Source organism: Chenopodium album, chromosome 9, assembly GCF_948465745.1.
Source record: "Chenopodium album chromosome 9, dcCheAlbu1.1, whole genome shotgun sequence".
Lineage (NCBI taxonomy): Eukaryota > Viridiplantae > Streptophyta > Magnoliopsida > Caryophyllales > Amaranthaceae > Chenopodium > Chenopodium album.
The window spans coordinates 7,906,582-7,921,316 of NC_137842.1; the positions used below are offsets into that span (position 1 = coordinate 7,906,582).

Genomic DNA, 14,735 nt, shown 5'->3' on the forward strand with positions numbered 1-14,735 from the left:
GATCTGAACTCGAATAACCCGAATTTGACCCGAATTGACCAAAATTTCATATTTCGTAACAATATTAAGTTTTACACTATTATTTTTTTTTATTGTTTTCAAGCGTAACCCGAAATCTGACCTAAACCCGACTTGCTAACCCGAATTGTCATCCATACCCTATAGTGATATGATACGTATTTTGATGCAAAATTTTGACTAATAATATTATTAATTATCATTAACTATAAATTATACTTCCTCCGTTTTCTTTTACTTGCAACACTTCCCTAAAAAGGAAATGTCACAATACTTGCAACACACTATAAAAGGAAACTTACTTTAGGGAAAAACTATACTATTTCCCTTATTTAAAGCACATGACCCACTAAATTACACTCCTAACAACCACTCATCCTATTTTAAAGTTTATTATATCATGTAAATCTCACCTTTCTTAATTACCGCGCTAAAGGGTGTGTTGCATCTAAAAGAAAACGGAGGAAGTATAACAATTGAATATTAATTATATTATCTACTCATCGAGAAGATTCAAACAAGTACCTACAATAGACTATATTTTTCTTATGTATAATTCACAAACATTGAAGTATGTTTAATGAATAGTGTGTCAAAAATCCCCAATAGGGCACTTAAAAAAACGGAGGAAGTAATTAGCTGCTAATTGATATATCTGGTTGTGTTAACAGGTTTAATTAGCTGGTTTAACCAGCCAGTTGTTAATAGGTGATTTTGTAAAAAGTATTTGGTAAACATTGGTAATCGTTAGTTATTTCAGTGTTTGTAATACCCAAAAAGTTAATTGTTTAATAAACTAATTTCAAAAGATTGTTTTGATGAGATTATTCTGAATCATATGATTAGTTGACTAGATATCATGGTTAATTACCTAAATGATATGATTAATTAATTATTTATATGATATCATTAATTGCCTTGACCGGATGATATGATTGGTTGGCTAACTGGATGACATAGTTAATTGTTTGGATGGTATGATTAATTGTTTGGATGATATCGATTTTCAAGCATTTAAATTGGATGATATGATTAATTGGCTAAATAACATGGCTAATTGGCTAGATAATATGATTAAGTGTATATATATACGATATCTCATATGTTTATTTAGCATTTTTAAAGGTTTTTTCTTATTTTGGACTTGTCTTACGGACGAAGTCAATAGTAAAGCAAGTCTCACCCAATATTAGGAGAACTAGGTTAAATCCCGTGCCATGCACGGTCATAATTAAACTTTACAAAAAATTTATAAAGAATGGTGTTAATTCAACAAATTTATCCAAAAAAAAATATTTGTAACAAAATAATAGTCTCTAATTAAAGATGTTGATGGTCAAAGTTGTGTCTCAACAAATGTGCAAATCCAACCATAACTTATAAAAAAATGGAGGAGTATAATAAATAAAATGATTTTGTTAAGTTGTTCTTATAAACGTTATGTATATTTGTAAGATTTATACAAATTATCCGACCAAAATTGTTGTTCCTATTTTAATTAAAATAAATTTGAAGTCGGAGGAAAAAAAATTATAATATTATTATGATAATCTTAGATGATGATATATGTCAATACCTTAATTTTAAACTATGTTAGTATATTTGTAACTAAAATATTTATAGTATATAAAATATATGTTGAAAAAAAAAATTAATTGAGTATGATTGGATTAAATGTGTTATCAAAATGGAAATAAGTATCATGGTAGGTTATAAAATAGAAGTTATTAAAATTTTGCAAAAAAAAAAAAAAAAAAAAAAAAGGAAAGAAAAAAAAGGTGGGAAAATTTTTTATAGCATCGTGACAAGTGTCACTTTAGGTTCGCTTTTAGTATAGGTTAATTGATACGAAGTATTTCAAAAAGTATTATAAGTAAGGTTGATAGGATCGAGAAATAATGTGCAAGTGGAGTTATTAGGAGAGGGTAGGGGTTAAAGTAATTCGGATTAAAATCAATCCGAACCGAACCAAAAATCGAACCGAATTACTAAATTACTAATTCGGTTTTGATTTTTCTTTTGAATTCGAATTGGATTTGGTTTGAAAAAATTAAAAATTATGGATTAGGGTTTGGAGATAAACGAATTTTGTTAATCTGATGGCATTTTTGTAAATACATTGAAAAAGCAGGGTCATTTATTCAATACTTTTAATGAGCTGTCCAATTACTGTTTGTCTTTTGCTTTTACTGTTTGGTGAGGAAATTACACATGTACCCCTCAACTAACTTAGTACATGAAAAGACGCATATACCCCTCCACTGGTACCTGAAAAGACGTACAATTCTACCCCCTGATAAACAAATTTTGTTTATGTGAGGAATTAACTGGGAATAGCCCTTAAAAACAGAAAGCTGAATTATAAACCGAAATTTTGACCCATTACATTAAGTCATTAAGCCTACTTGTTTTTACAAAGTATATATCCCAACCCCTTCTTCTTTCAGATATAAACCCAAATTATAAAAATATCTAATTTTTAATTCTCCTTTCTTGGTACTAACTCACTCTCTTAAAAGGTCACGACTCATCGCTCACGGCCTCACGCCACATCTTCTCACTTTTCTCCCTCATTTCACACTTCAATTGGCTTACCAGCCACCCTCATCAGCCACATCTTCTCCAGTTCTCCATCCCCTCTCAATTTCTTCATCAACATTGGTAGTGGATATTAAAAAGAGAACTTATTTTTAACATCAAAAAAAGGTTGAATGATTGCAATAGATTCTGAGTGAAGTTCAAATTTTGGGTTTGATTGTTGCAAAAGAAGAAAACAAATTAAATTTTAATTTGGATTGGATTCTAATTAGAAAAACCAAATTAATTCGATTTGGTTTGGATTAGACTGAATCTTGATTTAGTTTGAATTCGATTTGAGAAATCCAAAATCGAATTAATTCGGATATATAAGATTTAGTTTTAGCTATAATCCAAACCGCAAACCGAACTTTCATCCCTAGAGAGGAAATTAATTAATACAACTACAATAGTGAGCCCTTACTAGATGGGTAAGTCTTGCAATTATTATAAAATGAATGTAAAAAAAAATTGTCGCGATTATTATTACTAAATGAATAAAGCATGTTATAGATATGTTGGGACATGCAAATTAATTAAGGAATTTAATAGGGTTATGTAAGTTGTGAGAGAAAGAAAATTAGTGGAGAGACCCAAATCACATGTTTTATATGTGTGGGTAAAACAAATTTCATTCTAATGTAGGTAATAAGTATTTTGTGAACATCTTAAAAAAGGGAATACAAAAAGATTATTTTAAAGGGACTTACTATATCTTTCTTTTGGCGTCCAATACCACATTATTTTAAACCACTTTGTGGTCACCACTTATATATTTATCTCATCTGGTAACCTATATATGCAACTTCACTCTGCTGGAAAACTAGTGTGTCACTTAGGCCCCGTTTGGTTTAATGTAAAAATTTTCAATAAAAAATTAGTTTTCATGGAAAATATATTTTCAAGGAAAAACACAATTGCAAATTAGTTTTTCTTTGTTTGGTTGCATACAAGAAAAGTCCAAGAAAAAAAAATAAAAAAATAAAAAATAGGAGTGAAAATGTAAGGATAAATGAGAGGGGAGTTAAAAAAGAGGTAAGGATGAGAGAGGAAAATGTGGCTTCCCTAATTTTGGGAAGGAAAATGTTTGTCATCATTAAGGTTGGAATTTTCCACCCTTGAAAAAAATTGTTTTCCACCCTTTGACAAACCAAACAAAGGAAAATGGAAAAAAATGGAAAATTCATTTTCCATGAAAACCTTTTACATCAAACCAAACAAGGCCTTACAAAAAGGAGGAAGCTTAGAGATCAGTATGACAATATTATACAAAATGACAATGAAAATGAGCAAACTTTAAATATCAAGACATAATCTTATCTTGTTGTAATTGAAGTATTGAACATATAGTAGTTGTGTTGAGAGAATAAAACAAGTATTCTAGTATAAGCTCTATAATTAGGTAGCCTTACGTCAACTAAGTATGGAAGATCAGTCATCAACTCGTCATTAAACAAACAATAAAAGGTCCACCTATATTTCACTTCACGCTTAATTACCAATTCACTGACAACTACACTTTTTTTTTTTTTTTTTTTTTTTTTTTTTTTTTTTTTTTTTTTGCTAGTTAAGCTTGCTTAATTTATTAAAAAAGGCCCTTATTTTTTGTGATGTATGTATTAAATTAATTAGTTTAGAAAGGTGGCTCCTTTTACGCAATTGCTTACCAAAACATACCCTTTAATCTATCTTCTGCATCTTTTGTGTGTACTCAACAATATTCCATGTTTTAGGGATCAAACTGTCTCTAATATGACGTTGACGGTTTATGTATGTATTCCTTAGCTAGCTCATTTTGGTACTTTTTTCAAGCCGTTTTTTCATTCGTCATTTACTTTTCAACAGATTTAACACTCGGACAAAAAATAACCATTTCACATCACCAAACTAGTAGATAGGGTATATTCGATAAAACTAATTACTAGTAGTGCATAATATGATATATATAGGATAGTGCGTAGTGTTGGTTGGATTTCACTATTATTAACCTGTATTAGAGCCGAGGTAGATATATAAATTACTTATATTATATGATAGATAATTAAGGAAATTTAAGGTTTTTTTTACCCTATTGTAAAGTTGGAATCCAATTGAATAATGTTATTACTACTTAAGGCTAATCATTACCTTAAAGTTTAAACTATAGTGTTTGACTTCACCAAAACACTAAAACCTACAATAAATATCAGAAGCTAAGCATGTTGTAAAGTTATTAAATTAAGGAAGCTATTAATTCAAGTTTGGGTTGGTATGTTAATCAAAAACTTCATTGAAGGGCAAGTTCTACATGCATTAATCTTTTTTTTTTTTTTTTTTTTTTTTAAAGAGTCACAGGCGGGTGATGAGAATCAATCCCAAGATCACCTGGAAACGAGAGGAGAGCTCTAACCACTTGAGCTATCCCTCACTCTCTCTACATGCATTAATCTCACACAACGAATTCTATGTAGTAGACAAAAATGTGATCGCTCACGTAATTAATACATGCATGTACCAATAATATACTCCCTCCGTTACATATTACTCGCAACAAAGGAATATTTTATGTCTCACAAATAATATCCCTTTGTTGTGAGTAATTTATAACGGGGGAAGTATGTAACATACATATACTGTCATTAAAATTTCACTCATGATATGACAAATAATTATGTTAATTTAATACAAAGTATTAGTAGAGATTAAGGAATAGTACTTTGTGACACTAGTAGAGATTAAGGTTATTTAATTCCTTTCAAAAAAAATAAAAATGATTAAGGTTATTTAATTTATACATTCTATATTATTAGGAACTTATTCATGTTTACACCACAAGTCAATGTATACGAAGTATAAAGTAAGTAAAAACTCTTTTTCTTTCCAGCGTAGGACAAACACCCAACTGGCCAACATTTAAAAAAAAAAAAAAAAACACACCATTGTTAGAAGAGTATTCCAACAATTGTAATTATTGGAAAGGGAGATTCTCTTATTCGGTGGCTCTAAACTAGCATAGACTTTAAGCATTGTCCTAATAGATAAAAAAAATTGACTAATTAAGTATTGATTATATTGTGATTTTTAAAATAATAATACTCTATACATTTTACCTAGTATATTATATATTACAAAGTTGATAAATAAAGCTAAGTAAAGCATTCCAATTTTTGGCGTTGGAGAGTGTGGGTGTTTGATGTTTAAAATTTTGAGAGCTAATCTTTCAAATATGAAAAAAAAAAAAAAAAAAAAAAAAAAAAAGATCGAAAAGGCCATGATTCAAAGCAAATTTTTGTACTTGCTCTAATTTCCGTGATTACCTTGTCTTGGGATTATTAATTAGTTATCTAGATTTAAGAAGTGACATACATTTACCTTACATAAGTAATATTACCTCCGGATCGTATTATATGCAACTTTGGGGTATTATTTGTGAAATATAAAAAATTCCAAAGTTGCATATAATATTATGATCTAGAGGTAGTAAGTTACTCTACCTTTCTTTGATTATATTTCTTACATACTCGTATCGTAGATGTCAACTAATTTACCTTATCAAAACATTAGGGGTGGTTTCTGGCTCAATAGTGTGTAGAGCCTATGATAAAAAAAAAATGTGTAGGTTCACTTGATTAATTAGAAGCGTAATATAGTCCATTCGTTTTGCAATAAAACACCAAAGTATACGTAGTTTAAACAAGAATTTGTGGATGTAAAATTGAAAGCCCTTAAGCGTTCCTTAACTCGATTATAAAAGTCCTTATAAGAGACATGGACAAAAATTAAAGTAAGAAGTTTCTTGAATAAAGAAATGTCTTATTAGGTGTGACAAAGATTGTTTATCCCCCAATAATGAGATAACATAAGAAATAATTATAAAAGTAAGGATTATAAAAGTAAAGATTACATAGATTTTTTTTTTCCTTCAAACTTATGTTCGCATTTATTGCAAATATTGAAATATACATATCCATTCTCTCAAATGCATCTAATAATTTATCGATATCTTACTATTCCCGAATTTGAAGATTATAGTAAACATTAAATTTGATTTACATCTCACTAGGACTATAACACTAAATAGAGAAGTAAAACATGGCAAAAGAATATGGCTTTAAAGATAATAGACTTCCTTTCTTAATTAGCTTTAAACGCTATAGCCACATTCATTGCATAGTGTGTAAGTAATTACATTCTCTTAATTGCATCAAATAATTTACATAACATTTATTTTATTTTTTTTTTTGATATATATATATATATATATATATATATATATATATATATATATATATATATATATATATATATATATATATATATATTTCCTAAATTTTGAAATCCCTTTATAAAATAAAATAAATATATCACTTAATGTAAAGAAATCCAAACAAGGGAAGGTAATGATGGCACATCAAAGAAAAAGATAAGTAGGAGCAAAGACAAAGAAAAAGAATGACAACTAAAAAAACAAAGGAAACAAAGAGCCAAAATATAATAATACATAATATTAATTTGTAAACAAATAGCTTTAAAGTAAGAAATACATTACTTTTAGTGCAACAACTGAACAACCCTTAGACCGTTAAGGCACTCTTTTTTCTCACATTTTATTTCCCCCCACTTTATACCTAAATTCCAAACTCTATAAATAGCCTTCAAACTTCTCTTCTTTTTCTTATCTCAAATTTCAAAAATTAAAAACCAACAAAAACAAAAATGGGGTTTAAGTTTTTTCATAAATTTAGTTATTTTGTTGTTCTTTTTTGTCTATTGAATTTACAATCATTAACAAATGCTAAACCAAACCATAAACAACAACAACACTTTAAGTTGTCATCTACCACAACATTTCCAAAACTTCAAGCAGAGAGACTTATAAGGCAACTTAACTTATTCCCAAAACACCCTTATAACCACCACGACGATGTCGAAACCGGGTTATCGGTTTCGGAATCGGGTTTGGTAGAGAAGAGGTTTAAGATATCCGAATTGGGTGGTGACCCGGGTACTAGTGTTGAGGATTTGGGTCATCATGCAGGGTATTATCGTCTTCCTCATTCTAAAGATGCCAGGTGTGTTTTTGTGTTCTTTGTGTTTTCTATCTTTTTTTTTTCAAGAGTTGGTTTTGTTTTTATTAGTTTTACCAGATTTTTTTGACTTTGTAATCCTAGTTCAACTATTTGATTGAATTTTATGGATACTATCCTTTTGCACGATAGTGGTTTACATCGCATATTCACACATGATCATATATAATTTTCATTTTGTTTTTGTGGCGTTCAATTATCATAAGATAAATAAAATTATATACAACGGTCGTATTATATACAATTAAGCATAAAATATCCTTTATCCTCTTCCAGAATATATATATAAAAAGACTTATGTTATTTTTTAATGAAATAAAATTGCGTGGGAGTAATCAATAATTATGGTTTTGATATGTTTGGCGATATTGGTACAAATTAAATTAAATTACGCGTCGATCAATATTATTAATGTTGTTGATGTTACCGCGCAAAGCGTTGTAATTACATGTGATTGCTTGCCTTAATCTATGGAGTAAATTAATGGTACACTTTCTAAGAAGCAAGGAAAAGACAGTAAAGTAAAGAAAAAGATGTTCCTTTTTTAAGAACAAAAGTGAAGTTCATGCCTAAGCCTAACTAAATACATGTATTAACTTAATAATATATTAAATGGGTTTTAATTGTATACATATTTATTTATTTGAATAGAGGTTTTAATTGTATATAATAATATAGTAAAGAATACTCATGAGTCATAATGTTGTGATTATTATGTGTGATATATATTTCGTTAAAGGTTTCTGCATATGCAAGCATGAATAATTGACGGCCTATACTAAGCTAGCATAAAAAAAATGTTGCATAAAAAGAGATAAAGGATAATTAAAGGAAATCAATGTTTGGTTGTTTTTGTGTTGAAATGATTGAATTCTATATTTTGTAGATAATGCAATTGTGTACCTTTTACACTTTGATTACTCGGTACATTTTTAATACTAGTTTTATCCTTGAAAGAACTTGTACTATGTTATTTTTGTTGTAAAATAAGGAGAAATATAAAGATTGAGAGGGAATTGAAATGTGTATTCTACTTGTATTTCATATGATGGAGGTATACATATATATATATAGTACAATAATTGATAGAGTTTGCTTGGAGAATAATAAACCCTAAACTCTAAAAAGTTCTAGAGTGATACAAGATGAACATCCACAAATATGTTTAGATAAGAATAAATTATATATCTAGAATATTCCGGAATGATATAAGGAGCATAATGGTCATCTACACAATATTTCATAACAATTTTAAGTTGATTTTTTTAAAAAAAAAATTATTTGTTACAAAGTAATGTCATATTTCTCCTTAAATTACTCCTCGGGAAGTTACAAAGTGATTTTTATATTTTTCGTTAAGGAATTATATTATGAGACGAATAAACCGTCATTTTATGTCACAATTCAAGGTTTAGTGTATTTGCTAAACAAAGCATAAAACATGTTACATAAAAAGAGAATAGGCAGAAATAAAGAATTTGCTAATAATACAAAGCATCAAACAATGTTGCATACACAAAAAGGAAATCAATGTTTTTTTTTTTTTTTTTTTGGTTTTTTTTATTGTTTTGGAATGACTTGTAAAGATGACAATTTTTTTTTTATTACTGTAATTATCAATATACAAGTCTCTTTAAAAATTAATTCTGGGACAAAAAGGCCATCTTTTTAATGAAAAACTAGGTTAGCACCCGTGCGATGCAAAGGTTTACCAGTAATTAATCTTTGAATTTTTGAATGTTTTTTTTTTTTTTTTGAGTTCAAAATGTTCAAAAGTTCAATTAATTGACCTCAATTATGCTAACTATTTCTATAAAGACTCCAACAACCTAATATCAACATAAATCACCAAAGTTTTAGGTACTTATTTTAAATTGATTACCTAAAAATTAGCTACAATCTGTTTATAATTAATTAGGGTTCGTTTGACATTGTTGTGGTTTTCTATTTTTTGGTTTTTTGTTTTCTAAAAGTATATGATATGTGTCCCATAATGAATCAAAAATTATATAACCTTATTAAAATTATGATAATTTTGTAAACTGACAACAGAAAAGTGGAAACACCTTTTTCTTGTTTCCTGATTTTTGTTTTTGGTTTAAAAAAAAACAGAAAACTGAAAACCAAAATTGATGCCAAACAATCCCTTAGCATTTTGTTTGTTTGTTTTTTTTTTTTTTTTATAAAAAACATTTGAGCGGGAAATTTTTTCATAAAATAGCGTCACGTGTACAACTTTGAATAAAGATGACATCAGAAAAGTTAATTTTAAGCCCATCAATGTAAATGTACCTATTTTTTTATTTTGATTTTTTTTTTTTTTTTTAAAAAAAAAAAAAATTCTAAATCAAAGTGACATAGTTCTGATGACTTAATGAACAAAAATCTTTGCAGGATGTTCTACTTCTTCTTTGAATCACGAAATCGCAAGGATGATCCTGTCGTGATTTGGTTGACAGGAGGACCAGGGTGCAGCAGTGAGCTAGCTCTATTCTATGAGAATGGACCTTATCAAATTGCCAACAATATGTCTCTGATTTGGAATGATTATGGTTGGGATAAGGTATCATTCTAATCCTTGGTCATTCAACTTCTTTGAATTATTAGTCTTGATCCTGTGATGGTTCATGACATGAGATTTTGTTGATACTTTTGTAGGCTTCCAATCTCATCTACGTCGACCAGCCAATAGGAACAGGCTTTAGTTACACTTCCAATTCTGGTGACATTCGACACGACGAGAATGGTGTTAGCAATGACTTGTACGACTTCCTGCAGGTGCGTGTGCTGCTGTTGGTTCAAATTGATTTCTCGTACTAGTAAGGGACTACAATCCAGTTCTAACTCGAAATATTTTTGGAAATTTATAGGCTTTCTTTAAGGCGCATCCTCAGTATGCCAAGAATGACTTCTATATCACTGGAGAATCCTATGCTGGGCACTACATCCCTGCCTTTGCTGCTAGAGTTCACAACGGAAACAAGGCTAAAGAAGGACTTCCCATAAATCTCAAGGTACTTCTCCCCTTTACTTTTCTTTTCGATCTTTGAATTACTTGCAAGGACTTAATTTCAATCTGTTTTCCTTGTAATCAGGGTTTTGCAATTGGGAACGGCCTCACCCATCCAGAAATTCAATACAAAGCATACCCGGACTTTGCTTTGGATAATGGGATCATCAAACAGGCAGAGCACAAAAGCATCAGCGAAATGGTTCCTGCTTGTGAACAAGCAATCAAGCAGTGTGGTATTTATCCTGTGTCTTCCTGTTTCCTGCTAAACGCAGCTATTAAGACTTCTGTAAGTCGTATATGAAGTGTTTTCTCGTCCTTGGGGATTTCAGGTACTGATGGTAAAGATTCTTGCTTGAATGCGTACTTTGCTTGCACCAACATCTTCAACAAAATCATGGACTATGCAGGAGATACAAACGTAAGTAACACAGTATTACATTTTAGAAATAGCAATGGAAATGGAAACATAACATTTCGAAAAGCCTGCCTTGAGCATGGACTAACTGCGAAAAATCTATTTCTTCTATATGCAGTACTATGACATCAGGAAGAAGTGTGAGACCAGCTTGTGTTATGACTTTTCGAATATGGAGACATTACTGAATCAGAAATCAGTAAGAAAAGCCCTTGGTGTTGGGGACATTGACTTCGTATCATGTAGTACCGAGGTTTATGATGCCATGCAAATGGACTGGATGAGGAATCTCGAAGTTGGTATCCCTGCCCTTTTGGAGGATGGAATCAAGTTGCTGGTTTATGCTGGGGAATATGATCTGATATGCAACTGGCTTGGTAAGTTATTGCTCACCAGAAGCTTTTTAATCTTATCCATATTTACCAGTCATTAACCTTCATCATATAAATGAGTTGTCTTTCTATCTGCTGCAGGGAACTCTAGGTGGGTGCATGCCGTGGAATGGTCTGGACAGAAAGATTTTACAGCAGCTCCTACTGTATCCTTCACTGTTGATAACAAAGAAGCAGGACAAATGAAAAGTCACGGTTCCCTTGCTTTCCTCAAGGTCTAGCTCTTGCACTTATGTTTCTATAATGGCATAAATTTACCTTATGTTCTTACTGTTGGGAGTCTTAGGATGACTGAGGAAAAGAGTAAGGGCATTGCATCCTTTAAACATGGTGCCAATTATCTAAGTTTGCTCAATTTTGAGCCTGATTTTTAATCAACCATAACCTAATCTTCGTCTTTACTACAATGTAGTAGCTAACTTTGGAATTTTTATGAGACAGGTGCATGATGCTGGACACATGGTCCCAATGGACCAGCCTAAGGCTGCTCTAGAGATGCTCAAGAGGTGGACTAAAGGTACTCTGGCTTCAGCAGATATTACAGAGAAGATTTCACCCGTGTGATACTCTGCCCGTTGCTGATGGGTCAGAAGCACTTGTAGTAAAATCAAACGTACAGTCTGATATGAACGAGCTACTACTTTGACCCATATAGACATCAGTGTGCAGTACCTAAGATCTTATGTAGGCATGAATTTTCAAGTTAATTCTTTTTAAGCATACAAATAAATTATACTACCCTGTGTTCCACAAAGCTTCAGATTTCTAATTTGTAAGATCGACAACAAAGGTTTCAAAGGAACAGTGAATAAGAAAGAGTGTTCAGCCTTAACACTATGACAGGAAAATAAAACAAAGTTCCAGGTCATACAACAATTGAAACTTGAAGCCATCACTGAAACTTCAAACATAACCCTTTTGACAAAACCCAAACTGGTTTAAGCAATCCATTCACGTACTAGTGTTCAAAATACACAAATTCATTTCACTTAGCAAATCACAGTAATACAAAAGTGGCTTCTAACCACAAACCACACATATGTATCTGTAGGCCGTTGCTACTGTCTATCATCAACTCTCTACAATAACAAGTTCATCACTAAATCGGTACAACTAAAGTTCAACCGCGAACAAGTTTGGATAAGAAAAACTGTAGAAAACTTGCAGAGACCAGCATCGTCTGTTTTATTATGTAACAGGATAACCCTATCTGTTAAAACTCTCTGAGTCTCAAGGACAGTAATAAGCCTTAAATGCACTCAAGTTCCCACAACTATCCATTGCTAACAAGAAGACTTTCAATACATCTGTAAGTCAGTAACTAAGCTCCAATATACCAAATAGAAAAATCAAGAACTAGTGCACTCCATAGTGTTCTTTCAAAGACTGAATTACTGGCTGAAAGCCAGAGCTCAAAGGAACAACTGATGCAACGCGCAGATGTTGAGCATTACCATTCTTTGGTTTCGCCAATGTCATCCGACACATTTCACCTTCAAGAATCCTTCCAGCATTTGCAGCTGTAAGAACCGAACCACAGATCACTACTAACATGACTAAATACAAAAGTTATGCAATTACTATGCAACATCAACTACAATAACATTATCATAAGAAGGGCATGACTAAAAACAACTGAATGAACTCAAAATTTAGCTAACAAGGGAAAAATGTACCTGCAAAAGGATGAAGCTTGGCGAAATTGAAAAATTCACCAGCAGAACAACCAAGCAAAACTTTAGCAGCCCTATCAAAGCATATCACCCTAAATACCTTTGTATCTGATGCTATTGACATCTGCCAAAAAATTCACCAAAAACCCATAATCATCAGTTGAAGAATTAGACATTTTTCAACAAAATTCCAAATTTCAAGCCTAAATTTGAAAAAACCCATAACCCCCCCCCCCCCAAAGAAATATTAAAATACACACACATTCGCAAAGGTAGTGATGTAGACGGAATTTGATCCGGGTTTTAGGCGCTACAATTCCTATATTGTGAACCTAACCCGGAAACGAAATGTATGTAATCTGACACATAATTATCTCTGAAATTTCAAGATCAGATTGGTAAATTTGCAGGAAGATAAACTTACAAGAAGGCGAAAGAGGCGTTTGGAAGGAAAAGAAGAGGAATTGAAGACGTTGCGATTGCAGAAATTGCAGGGTGAAATGGGGCTGTGAAGGGGCTTTTCGCAGACTGAACAAACCAAGTAAGAAAAGTCGTTGGTGGAGTCTACTGCTACAATAATGCATATCAGAGTCTCTGGCTTATCGTCTGCCATGTTAGCTTCTTGTTTCTAAGCTTAAGAATTAGAAACAAGAGTCGTATTCTATAGTACGGAGTAATATTTTTATTGTACTATTTGAAAGGGATTTCTATTTTCAACGGTTATCTCCATTCATACCATTTCGCTCCATTTTTAAATACTTGTGCTATTTTTTTATTTGCGAAATTTTAGAAGAAATTTGAAATAATAATAATAAAATAGGGAAGTAGTGGGATAAATGGAAGAATAAAAAATGGTAAAAAAAAAAATAAAAGGAAAATTTGCAAATTAAAATCATTTAAAGTTAGTATTTTGCAAATTGCAGCCCAAAAAATTTTATAAATTGTAAATTGTACTACAATTCAACTTTTTTATCGATTTACATGTCGAAAAATATTCGAATTGAGCTCAGAATTAGAAAAAAAAAATAGCGTAAGTGCCTCGCTTATACAGCAAAAAAATAGTTGCCCACAAATCAATACATTTTTGTTACGCAAAACAAGGCACTTACGTTATTTTTTTTGCTAATTCCGAGCTCGATGCGCTTTTTTAAGACCTCAAATGACCCCTAAAACCTTAACCGAATAATTTTCAATACGTAAAGCGATGAAAAAGTTAAATCAGGATGCAATTCACAATTTATAAGAACTTTTGGGCTGCACTTTGCAATTTTTTTTAAATGACCGTAATTTGCAAAATACTAATTTTAAATGGCTGCAATTTGCATCCAAAAACAAAAGTAATTGATAGAATTAGGACAGATAATATGAAATTAATAAAATATTATTTATGTTGGGTAATTGAGTGAAATGAATAAATATTGTAAAAGTTTTCCTAATAAGGAGATAAATATTTAAAAACGACCGAAAATAAAAAGTGGAGCAAGTATTTAAAAATGGAGGGAGTACAACTTATTTGGTACTTGTAAATTGCAACCTCTTCTTGATAAAATAAGTAAATAAAACAATTGAAAAAACTGATCG

General features: G+C 30.9%; 2 protein-coding genes across 2 annotated transcripts; one reads left to right on the forward strand and one right to left on the reverse strand.

Moving 5' to 3' along the window:
- Nucleotides 1–7,236: 7,236 nt before the first annotated feature.
- On the forward strand, nt 7,237–12,235 carry LOC145558350 (serine carboxypeptidase-like). The gene is made up of 9 exons (XM_081619569.1): nt 7,237–7,646; nt 10,056–10,224; nt 10,320–10,439; nt 10,532–10,675; nt 10,757–10,907; nt 11,004–11,092; nt 11,208–11,466; nt 11,563–11,696; nt 11,923–12,235. The coding sequence occupies exons 1-9, from the start codon at nt 7,291–7,293 to the stop codon at nt 12,043–12,045; spliced, it is 1,545 nt and encodes a 514-aa protein (XP_081475695.1). The 5' UTR covers nt 7,237–7,290; the 3' UTR covers nt 12,046–12,235.
- Nucleotides 12,236–12,415: 180 nt separating this feature from the next.
- On the reverse strand, nt 12,416–13,806 carry LOC145558351 (uncharacterized). Its single transcript, XM_081619570.1, has 3 exons — nt 13,579–13,806; nt 13,158–13,278; nt 12,416–13,001 (listed from the first exon to the last, which is right to left on the reverse strand). The coding sequence occupies exons 1-3, from the start codon at nt 13,765–13,767 to the stop codon at nt 12,838–12,840; spliced, it is 474 nt and encodes a 157-aa protein (XP_081475696.1). The 5' UTR covers nt 13,768–13,806; the 3' UTR covers nt 12,416–12,837.
- Between the last annotated feature and the right edge of the window lie 929 nt (nt 13,807–14,735).

What these genes read in the sequence shown, in the direction of transcription:
- LOC145558350 (XM_081619569.1), top strand. Translation starts at nt 7,291, where the DNA reads ATGGGGTTTAAGTTTTTTCATAAATTTAGTTATTTTGTTGTTCTTTTT. An exon ending in CCTCATTCTAAAGATGCCAG is followed by an intron (nt 7,647 to 10,055) that starts GTGTGTTTTTGT and finishes AAATCTTTGCAG; the next exon opens with GATGTTCTACTTCTTCTTTG. An exon ending in GACTTCCCATAAATCTCAAG is followed by an intron (nt 10,676 to 10,756) that starts GTACTTCTCCCC and finishes CCTTGTAATCAG; the next exon opens with GGTTTTGCAATTGGGAACGG.
- LOC145558351 (XM_081619570.1), bottom strand. Translation starts at nt 13,767, where the DNA reads ATGGCAGACGATAAGCCAGAGACTCTGATATGCATTATTGTAGCAGTA. An exon ending in AACGCCTCTTTCGCCTTCTT is followed by an intron (nt 13,279 to 13,578) that starts GTAAGTTTATCT and finishes ATTTTTTGGCAG; the next exon opens with ATGTCAATAGCATCAGATAC. An exon ending in CAAGCTTCATCCTTTTGCAG is followed by an intron (nt 13,002 to 13,157) that starts GTACATTTTTCC and finishes CGGTTCTTACAG; the next exon opens with CTGCAAATGCTGGAAGGATT.